This window comes from Callorhinus ursinus, unplaced genomic scaffold (genome assembly GCF_003265705.2).
Source record: "Callorhinus ursinus isolate GAN/ISIS: 27379988/994484 unplaced genomic scaffold, GSC_fseal_2.0 scaffold4, whole genome shotgun sequence".
Taxonomy (NCBI): Eukaryota; Metazoa; Chordata; class Mammalia; order Carnivora; family Otariidae; genus Callorhinus; species Callorhinus ursinus.
In genome coordinates, this window is record NW_027397066.1 from 59,185,171 (window position 1) to 59,196,678 (window position 11,508).

The 11,508-nt window shown below is 38.7% G+C and overlaps 1 protein-coding gene and 1 long non-coding RNA gene across 2 annotated transcripts in view; one reads left to right on the top strand and one right to left on the bottom strand.

Moving 5' to 3' along the window:
* The window catches only part of EREG (epiregulin), a 20,256-nt gene extending 16,645 nt beyond the window's left edge, over positions 1–3,611 (top strand). Inside the window, exon 5 of the mRNA XM_073892648.1 lies at positions 468–3,611. Coding sequence (XP_073748749.1) covers positions 468–549 — 82 coding nt within the window. The 3' untranslated portion in view covers positions 550–3,611. The remainder of the gene's footprint in view (positions 1–467) is intronic.
* Positions 1–11,508, bottom strand: part of LOC141372473 (uncharacterized) — a 68,186-nt gene that overhangs the window by 21,488 nt on the left and 35,190 nt on the right. The window lies entirely within an intron of this gene.

Below are 11,508 nucleotides of genomic sequence, written 5' to 3' on the forward strand. Positions count from 1 at the left end.
AAAGAAAGAAAGAAAGAAAGAAAGAAAGAAAGAAAGAAAGAAAGAAAAAGAAAGAAGGAGAAAGAAAGGAAGGAAGGAAGGAAGAAGAGAGAGTGGGAGAAATGGAGAGAGAGAAGGGAAAGGAAGGGAAGAAAAATGAGAGAGAAGGAGAAAGAATGAAACACCTAGGCTTAAATTTGGTCACATGCTCTCCTGGAATTTTGTAATTTTCATGACATGTTAAAGTCTCGGAGAAGTCCTTTAACTGTGTTTCTCCATTCCCTCCCCAAATTGTTTGACCACAGAACACTACCCCTTTCTCCTTCTTTTTTTTCTCTGGTCCAGCCTAAACCTGTTGACCTTTGTCATTTTGGAAACGCTACGCTGATGTACCTTTTGAGTCTGTATGTTGGTTTATTTGGTTAGCATACTTTGTTTTTAATACTATTAACTACAGTGCTAACAGTTTCATTTCTGAATATTTCTAGGTACAGAAATCGAAAAAGTAAAGAACCCAAAAAGGAATATGAAAGGGTGACGTCAGGGGATCCAGCATTGCCACAAGTCTGAATGAGGCCATCAAGCTACCGGCAGGGATGGTTATGCACGCCTGGTTATGTTAATATTCCTATTTTATTAATAATATTTATGCTGGATCATGTGATAAGTCGACAATGGTGCACTTTTAATATATTTGGACAAGTTTTTTTATTTTTGTTTTATTTTTGACAGACTATTTGCTAATGTATAATGTATAAGAAATATATAATATAGAAAAAAAGTCAATATTTTTGTAAGAAATAATTTCCTGGACTAAATGCTTTAGCTCCAAAGCTTAGTTGCTGGCTACCGCCATGTTTAGGAGTGAAGGATGTCCAGTTTGTTGCTCAGGAAGTGTCACAAATGACAGGTTTCTGTTAAGCCTAAGTATATGGTCAAATCAACTCAAATAAGTGTTATTTTCCTACTCCTCCAATTAGCGATAACTGGTTTGACTATATTGTAGTTTGATGTATGACTTGGCACGATGGTGTTATGTATTAAAACACTAATGTGATGGGAATTGGCGAGAAGCAAATCTGGATCCTGTGCTAAACGCTACATACTGGGAACAACCTAAACCGGGGAGGGCTGTGTCCCCCCACCCCATCCTCCTCTGTGGCTCCGTGTTTAGTGGCCTGGAAGGGAGGTGGGCAGTTCCTTACTCTACCCACAACTCCTGCAGATACGAGTCACCCATCTGCAGCTTCTCCTTGCATTAAATGAATTGACAACTTCATTTTATACCATCTTTCATATAAATTGCAGGCATTTTATAGCTTCGTGATGTTACTTTTCTTTTCAGTACAACATTTATGTGAGGTAACTGTCACTCATGAGACAATTAAAAAAAAATCCACACTTGGAGCCCGAATTTGGGCTTCTTTTCAAGGGTATTTCTTTTCAGAGGGAATTTGATTAAGAATCCTAAGATTAAGTCGCAGTCCAAAATTTGAGGGACTAATCACCATTTTAAAAAATAAGACAATAATTCTATCTATTGTCAAAAGATGGTAATACAGTTATTTCATCTTCTATGCAAAAGAGTTTTAACTTAAGACAATGCAGTTAAGTAGCTCCTTCTGCAATTTAAAATTATATGGTTAAAGTAATCTCCTGATGTAGGATGTAGAAGAAATAGATCACAGTGTATTTTCCCAAATGAACAAATTCTTTTGAAAACTTCTGAAATTTAGAGACTTAACCATGCCTTCTGTTGGAGACTGAGATGAAACCAGGGCCCAGTTTTCTGTCTTTTGTTTATTTTGGGGGGAAGAGAAGAAGGTTTCTCGTGTGCTTGAACCCATGGTCTCAGTGAGTTAATAAGGGTACCTGGGGCAACCGAATAAGGAACCGTGGCTGTCAACACCTTCCAGCCTCAGGGGAGACTGCCTCATTGAATACTAGACCTGTGGGTAGAGTCTCTCAGCATCACACATCTTTGTTAGGGAGGGTCTATTCTTTTTCCACCTTTTTTCCTGGCAGGTGCTAGGGCGACAATGAGAAAAGAAACAATGGCTGACTTCTGAAGTGCCAGGTGCCAGGGTTTGTCTCCATATGGATCCCTTCTTTCTTCCCTTCATTTGTGCCCTGGTGCTTTCGTATGACTCTTCCCCAAAGTGTTGGATCTGGTCCCTTACTATTAGGGGAAAAACACACAGAGTGTGTGTGTGTGTGTGTGTGTGTGTGTGTGTATAAAATATACATATATAAAATATACATATTCATATGCAAAAACACATGTACACATGAGCTCAATCATAGAATTATAGTCATTTGTTGCTCTTTCAAAAATAGATGAAATCTAAAAACAAGATGAAGAGAAATAAAATAAAATTCAGTGAGATCTAAAAGGATATTTCTGGCTCCCATTTAATATAGCTGAAGTCAAATGTGCTGTGTAAGAACACATCTTAAGTCCTACACATTCTTACTGACACCTACTAGATATAAATGAAGCCTATTTTAAGTGATCTTGATGGTGTCAAAGAAAATTGACTTACTGAGAAATCAACTGCAATTCACTTATTTAACTTACAAAAAGGGAGTTACACTGGTTTATCTTAAACATCTCAATTCATATTATGTAACTAATTGTAAGTAGTTTGAGGTGTTTTTAATCTTAAGGATGCTTAAAAAACTAGCCCCTGTAAAAGCTAAATCTATATTTATAAATGTATATTAAATAATAAAGAGATATGACCCAGATTGTGTCCTATGGGTGAAAATAAGTCAGAAATAATTGTTTTGATGAGGGTAATTCTGAGCAGACAGCAGATGATTGCCATCAGGTCAAATTTCCTACAAACAATGGAAAGATTTGGGCTCATATTTATCTTCCTTATTTTACAGATTTCTCACTATATATATTTCTAGAAGAGGCTATATATATCCAACGTACTGAGAACAAATGCTGTCAGGCATTAAGTCAATTTTTAAGTTGGAAATACACGTACTAGTTTCTAATTTCTGTTGAATTCAGTAATCTTGTTTTGAAAAGCTCATGTCCGATCTGCATTGTCATTTTTGCTCCAATATCCACTCTGTAGACTTCGGAAGGAAAAAATGTGTTCAACTTGCTACCCAATATTTTCTGATTTTTTTTCCTACTCTTATTCATATGGGAGAAAGGGAGTAACAACTTGCAAAGCAGTGTATGTTTTAAATGTTTTAGCAAAAAGTAATTTTACCTAAAACATGTCCATTATTCAAAATGGATGATGCTAACTGTAAGATAACGTATTTTTCTCTTTGCTGTTTTTGCACTCTTAATAATTGCACTTTTTAAGTTTGAAGAGCCATTTTGGTATACAGTTTGTATTGAAGATGCTATGGAACATAAAGTTGTGTTGCATGCAGTTTAAACTAACTTATCTGACAATGGATTTTATCAGAGTACTGAATTGTATCAATTTGTTTGTGTTCAATATCAACTTTGATAATTGTGTACCTTAAGATATTGAAGGAGAATATAGATACTTTACAAGATGTTGTTAATGTTTATTTATTTTTGTTGGGAACTGGAAAAAAAACACAAATGAAAAATAAAAATGCATTAACTATCGTACATAAAAGTTTCACTGATAAATGAAGTTTCTTTTTTTTCTTTTTTTTTCCATAATAAGTAAAAGCAGTGACAGAACTACGATGTGTTTAGATATAAAGACTTAGAAAGATAGAAAGATCATAGTCTTAGTTTGGGAAAGCCTCATATAAATTTCTTATACTTCTGACCCACCATCATGAAGAATTTCTTTGAAATGAAAGGAGCTGCATTCGTTATAAAATTTTAGTTATTATTTTTTAAAAGAGTATTTTCAAGGAGTATTCAAAAAGAGTATTTCTAAAAAGAATTGATATCTACTGAGCAGTAATTTATGAGAGGACACATCAGCCAGAGTGTGTCTCATGATTCCCTCAGCATCGGCTGACCAAGAGGCTTGGCTTCCCTGGGGCTTCACAAGCAAGAAATCTTGGTCCCTCTGAACCTCAGTCACAGTGATGGCATCCTTGGTACGTACTCCAACAATGTGCAGAGTGCTCTGTCCGCTCCGTGGACCGTTTCATCAGCCTATGCAGAGGGCAAGGAAGCATAACTACAACCATTTGATAGGGAGGGAAAGCCATTTGCCCAGAGTCCCGATGGTAGTAAAACACGGAGCTGGCATGAGAAGTAAGGTCTACTGATTCCCCAGTTCTGGCCACGTCAGGCCGCAGAGACTTCCTGGGAGTTAAGTCTCAGATGCAGTTTAGAATTTTCTGAGGAGAAACACAAGTTCTTGTAAAATGAAATCTTGGGATCTCACAGAACCCTCAGACTGACTCTGTTCAAAGTCTGAGAACCCAGAGGGTTAAGGAAAAGGGCTCTCTGAAACACTGTTTTCACTTGGCTTCGAGGACATGACCCTCACCTGGTTTTTCACCCGCTGCTCAGTCTCATGCGGGATCTTCCTGAGTATCTCCTGTCCCCTATCGCTGGCATGCCCCCAGATCTCCTTCTTGGGAATTTTTGTCTGTATATAGCCACTCCCTATTTTATTTCACAAAGTCCTGTGCCTGTAATTATCATCTATATACTGATTCCTCCCAGCCTAGATATTTCCTCTGAGTCCTAGACTTCTTTTTTTTAAATTTTTAAATCCAATTTAGTTGACATATAGTGTTTTATTAGTTTCAGGGGTAGAATTCAGTGATTCATCAGTTGCATAGAACACCCAGTGCTCGTTACTTCAAGTGCCTCCCTTAATGCCCAGCACCCCGTTACCCCATCCCCCACCCACCTCCCCTCCAGCAACCCTCAGTTTTTTCTCCATAGTCAAGAGTCTCTTATGGTTTGCCTCCCTCTCTATTTTTATCTTATTTTATTTTTCCTTCTCTCCCTCTATGTTCATCTGTTTTGTTTCTTAAATTCCACATATGAGGGAAATCATATGGTATTTGTGTGTTCTGACTGACTTATTTCGCTTAGCTTAATACCCTTTGGTTCCATCCATGTCATTGCAAAGGGCAAGATTTCATTTTTTTTTTTGATGGCTGAGTAATATTCCAGTGTGTGTGTGTGTGTGTGTGTGTGTGTGTACCACTTCTTTATGCAGTCATCTGTTGATGGACATCTGGGCTCTTTCCATATTTGGCTCCTGTAGTTCTAGACTTCCTTATCCCACTACCTATGTAACATTTCCACTGGATATCCACTAGACATGCAAAAGGAACATGTTCAGTAATTGATATTCCCCTAAAACATTGTTCCTTCTAAAACGTTGCTATCTTAGTTCAATTTAATTTCATCCTTCCTGTACCTTAGGTTGAAAACCTGGTATGATCCTCTAGAGGTGCCAAATGACTCACTTTCAAGAGATTTCAGAGAGGATTACTCTCAACTTTTTACAACAATGTCAAAATTGTTCATTTTGAAGAGATTATGCAGAAAGAAGAAAATTCCAGGAAACGAAAGTTAGAATATCACAATTTTCTAAAGAAGAAAATTATAGGCCCTTAATTTGACTTTGATCAATTCTAGAACATATTTCTTCCCAAATGGTCACAAGACATTATAAAACATAAGTGCTCTTCATTAGGTTCTAATATGGGTTTATTAAAAAGGAGACATAAAACATGGGTCTCTTTCCAATATCCCATCTGGTCACCAGCTAGTGCTAACTACTCATCATAGGAAACCAAACACAGATAGCCCATTCAATTTCTCTGAATTTCAGAGATATATTTGGGAAAAGCCTTCCAAATATTTCCTATGAGCCTGAAGTGCAAAGTACCTATTAAGAAAATTCTTAATCTCAGGAAACAAACTGAGGGTTCCTGGAGTGGTGGAGGGTGGGAGGGATGGGGTGGCTGGGTGACAGACATTGGGGACGGTATGTGCTATGGTGAGCGCTGTGAATTGTGCAAGACTGTTGAATCACAGACCTGTACCCCTGAAACAAATAATACATTATATGTTAAAAAAAAAGAAGAAGAAGAAGAAGAAGAAGATAGCAGGAAGGGAGGAATGAAGGGGGGGAAACCGGAGGGGGAGACAAACCATGAGAGACTATGGACTCTGAGAAACAAACTGAGGGTTCTGGGGGGGTGGGGGATGGGTTAGCCTGGTGATGGCTATTAAAGAGGGCACGTTGTGCGTGGAGCACTGGGTGTTATACGCAAACAGTGAATCGTGGAACACTACTTCAAAAACTAATGATGTAATATATGGTGATTAATATAACATAATAAAAAAAGTCATAAAAAAATAAGCACAGCTTAGGCTCATTTAATGCAGGTACTGTGAGTGGACCGTTACATGCTAAACAGATGGAGGCCGTGTGACCACATTATAGAAAACATTGGGGATGCAGAAAATAAACAACAACAAAAAAATACGGTTAGTGGAGGGATGCCCTTCCAGTCCCTCTATCAGGAGGGAGTAATGCTTTTCTATTTCTCCTTCTGGGGATGGCAGGATTGATACCAAGGAAATACATGTCATGTTCCTTGCCCTCAGCTTGCTATCAAGAGTAATTCACACTCTGAAAAAAAAAATCAGTACTTTTTGAATTACTCAACCAATATCTATTGAAAAGCATTTTTGTATCTAGTAATATACAAGGGCTTGTGGAGTTTTTGAAAAAAAAAGCATGAAATATACTGTAGTTAAAAAAGAACTTGAAGTTATGAATACGTTTAAAGAACAAGGCAAGGCTTTAGCAGTTGGGGTTCTTTGACTTTTATGAAACAGAAAATGATTCGGGCCTAACCAAGAAAAAATTTGTAGGAAAGATATGGGTGGTTTGATAGAATTAAAGTAAAAGCCAAAGAACCAAGAAAGTTCCCGTTATTTTGTTAGCAGTGTGCTGCTTCTGGAAAGTGTGAACTCCAGCCATTTTTACTTCTTGGGTGCCTGTGGTCTAGAGAGATACATGTGATGGCTTAGCCAGGATCATGGACTCACCCCTCGACCAGGAGGGCAATTCATTTCATTTGAGAAGCCACCAAGTTTTTAATCTAATGGGAAAAATTTTCCCGCAAAGGAAAACCAGTGTGCTATTACCAGAGACAGATTAAATGAATTCTGAGGAAACACAAACAGCATCATATCAAACAATTTAGAGAAAAGGTGGCATCAACTGGGAAGCTTTTCCTGAGGGGGTGGATTTGGAAAATTGACAGGACTTTGCTAGCAAAGGAAGGATTGTAAGACCTGTCAAATGGAAAAATAATTAGCAAGAACACTAGGAAAATCATAGCATATCTAAGGTATGTCAGGGAGACTATCCTGATAGTAGTACAGGATCTCTATTTTGGAATAGCTAAGAATTTAATTTGAAGGGTCTTCAAAGCCATACTGAGAAGATAAACTTTACATTAGTGGGTAATAGGGAATCATTTAAGCTCTTGGTCAGGGGATAGACACCATGAAATTGTTGTGGTAAGCAGAATAATACCCCTTAGCCCCTGAGAAAGTCCATGTCCTCATCCCCAGAACCTGTGAATATATTATCTTGCTTGGCCAAAGGAACAGTGCAACGTGATGAAGGTCAGAGACTCTGAGATGAGGGAGATGATACTAGATTAGCCCATTGGGCCCAATCTAATCACCTGAATCCGAAAAATAGGGAACTCTTCCCATCTGTGGTTAGAAAGCTATGATCTAAGAAGGACTTGACCCATAGTTGTTGGCTTTGAAAACAAAGCAAGGGGGCCACAAGCCAAGAAATGCAGGTGACCTACAGAAATTTGAAAGGGCAAGGATATGGATGTTCCCCCAGAGCCTCCAGAAAAGAATGTAGCACTGCCAACACCTTGATATTTACCTGGTGCCAACAACTTGATATTTACCTGGTGCCAACACCTTGATGTTAGCTGGGTGAGGCTGGGTGAGACTTCTGATCTACGGGACTATAAGACAATAAATTCTGTTGTTTCAAACTGCTAAATTTGTGGTCATTTGTGACAGCAGTAATAGAAGTCTAATACAGTTTTGGGAAGATTGAAACGAGATTATTTGAGAAGACTGATTGAGAGAAAGTCTGGGAGTGGAAAGACCAACTAATGGAGTGTTGGAATGACCTACCTAGATGTACACTGAAGAAAGCTTAGAGTAAGATTATGTCTGGGAGAAGAGAGAGCAGGAGGCAAATTTTAGACACATCACAGAAGGAGAATGAAAAGTGCCTAGTGATGCACATGACAAATGGGAGAAAACAAAGTCAGAATCCAGTTTGGGATAAAGGAAATTAATCTACTTGAAATATGTTGAACCTAAGATAGCAGCAGGGTATAGATGTATAAATAGCATATTGGAGGTACTTGGCAGCACCTCAAAATTATATGTACCGTTTTACAGTTTACAGAACACTTTCACTTTTATTAACTCTTTCTTTCAATGCACTGTCTAAGATGGAAGGTAGAGATTGGTAATTATTACCTACAAGAGAATATAATCTCCAGAAAGGTGGTGGTTTGCTCTGAGTCACAAAGCAAGTGAAGTCACAGGAAGAACCCCCTGTCAGGTCTTCCGAGTCTCAGGCCAAATTTTCTTTCTTTCTTTCTTTCTTTTTTTTTTTTTTTAAAGATTTTATTTATTTATTTGACAGAGAGGGACACAGCGAGAGAGGGAACACAAGCAGGGGGAGTCGGAGAGGGAGAAGCTTGTTTCCTGCTGAGCAGGGAGCCCGATGCGGGGCTAGATCCCAGGACCCTGGGACCATGACCTGAGCCGAAGCCAGACGCTTAACAACTGAGCCACCCAGGTGTCCCATCAGGCCAAATTTTCATCCACTTAGAGCTGCCTCCCCAGTGTGGAGCTTGGCCATATGGTCTGAGCTAAAGATGTGATTGTGGGAACTCCCATCACAGAAACTATGGCTGAAGCCTGAGAAACATTTCAAGTTAAACACTTCAAAGGAGTGAGGGTAGAGGAAAAATGCCAAGGAAACCAGTGATCGACTCCAAAGAATTGTCTTCACCCAAGAAACTGGTAAAAGAAAAGGAGCTAGTGAGGGCAAAAGAAATGGTTAAATATTTTCATTCTTTCATTTATTCAACAATTACTTCCTGAAGGCTTAGTCTATGTTTTACTATTCTAAATCATGAGAATAAGTGAAGAACAGACAGATATTGCCTAGAATTTGTATTTCTAATGGGAAAAGCAAGAAAATAAATAAATATTAATAACAATAATAGTAGTAAACACATATAGGGCTTACTCTTTGCTATTAAGCCTCTAAAATGTAATGACATTAAGTCCTGATAACAACCCTATGAGGTATGCAACTAGTTTTGTAAGACTCACTTCTCACATGAAACTGAGGCACAGAGTAACTTGTACAAGGTCTCATGGGTAATTTCAGCATAAGGTAGTGATACACAATATGCTCTGGTCTCAGGGCTGCTGTAGCTAGAGTGGTCAGGGAGGCATCTCTGTGGTCATGTATGAGCATAGACGTGGAGAGATGAGGCGAATGAACTCAGCCATATGAACGTGTGGAGCCAAAGTATTTTTGACCTGGACAGGAAGCACAAGGACTTTAGTGTTCAAGAGACAGTAGGATCAGTGCGGCTGGAGCATGCTCCATGGGCAGTGGCAAGAGAAGTCAGAGAGGAAGGCAAAGATAGAAAATTTAGAGGGACTAGGCTTTGCGTTCTGTTAACAATGCAATAAGCCATTGGAGGGCAAGGGGTGGGGTGGTGATATCATTTGTATTTCTAAAAGACCAGTTGATCGGCTCTGTGGAAGATAGACTAAAGAGAGGCAAGACCAATCTGGAAGGTAAGGTAGAGGGTAATTCTAATTACCCACTTCAATTACAACATGGCTAGGACAAAGATGGTAGTAGCAGCGGTGATGAGAAGAGCTTGACCTTGGGCTGTTTTTAGAACTTAATATTAACAGGACTTGCTGATGGCAACTAAGAGAACACAATGACATGAAAGTCAGGAGACAAAAAAGCCAAAACCTACAGCAATAGTCAACACTGTCTAGTACAAAAGAAACCTAGAAAAAACCTGAGAAGGAGGGAAAATGCCGCTGGTTTTGACTTCTGAATGTCGAGAGGGGTGAAAGAGTGTTTTCAGTGGATGGTGAAGATGGAGGTCAGATTGCACTAGATTAAAGGAGATGGTGGTGGCTGCTGGTAGAAAAAAACTTGTCTAGAATCTTGGCTGTGAAAAAGAATGGAAATGATAAATGCTCAACTGTTCAATGATCATATGGTTTTTTTGATTTACTAGACCTTATGCTTTCCTCTGTGGCCTTTTCTGTGTTCATTAAAATCAATAGTAAAAGAAAATTGAGATCATAGAGGAAGTTAAGATTCCTGGTTAAAATGAGAGTCGGGAATCACTGATGGATTTCCTTTCTTCCTGTCATCTCTGGCACTCATACCACAGATAACTGAGAGTTGGCTCTCATCCCAAATTCCAGGAAAGGGACCAATGCATGTGAGGCATGTGCTTACATAAGATGAAGTCGAGATTACAGTGGGAGAATCTGGTTGTGAGAATATAAAAAAGCCCCTTATCACTGGGTAGGGCCTCTTTATAAAACATGGGTTGGGCTATGGAGCAGAAGGTTGGGCTGAAGAACATGCACAGGGGATATATTGAGAATTTATTCCTCCCCCAATACGCATGATAGCTCCTGATCTGTTGGTAGTGTCACATAGTTGAAGAATCATGAGTAGGAGGTTTTAGATGAATGGCTACAAGTCATAGTTGACTTCTCAGAGGTACCAATTTGCTCTCCTTCTTGTAACAAGAAGGGAACTGGGAAACCTAAGGAGGGCTTGTAGTTGAAATAAAATGCCACCTTACGACATTGTTTCTGCCTTCTTAATCTGTGCTTCAGAGTCTCTGACAGACCATAGCCTCCATTGTACTATTCCATAGATTGGGACCCAATCTCCAGTAGCTTATATATTTAATATATATTTGTTTTCTGGCCACTTGTCATTCTGTGGTACTTAGTAGAAGGGTTCAACATGTGTTACTAATAGAGGAATGTAAGTAGTGATTTCTTCTTAGGACCAAACTAGATTGTAAAACAGCCCCAAACCAAGACTATAACAGACACAGTGTCCACCTTTTTAGGCGCACGCACACACACACACGGGCACATACACAAAATATGGATAGTTTTTATAGCAATATGCAGATAAAACTACAAACAAATACATCCGGAGTTGAAAGACAAAGAAAAAAATTTTAAAGATCACAGAAATATTTTCTGATTCCAGGCCTATACTATCTGAAATGTAGGGCCTACAGAACATGAAAGGAACTAATTTTGGAAATCAAATCACAAGAGAAATAAGTGAATTTGGACTTTCACAAGGACTTTGAAAGTCCTTGATATTGAGAAAATGCAAATTTAGCATATAAGAGTGTGCCTTTTTCACAGATCATAATAAACCATATTGCATTTTCTTTTTTTTAAAGATTTTATTTATTTATTTGAGAGAGAGCATGGGGGGAGGGGCAGAGAGAGAAGCAGGA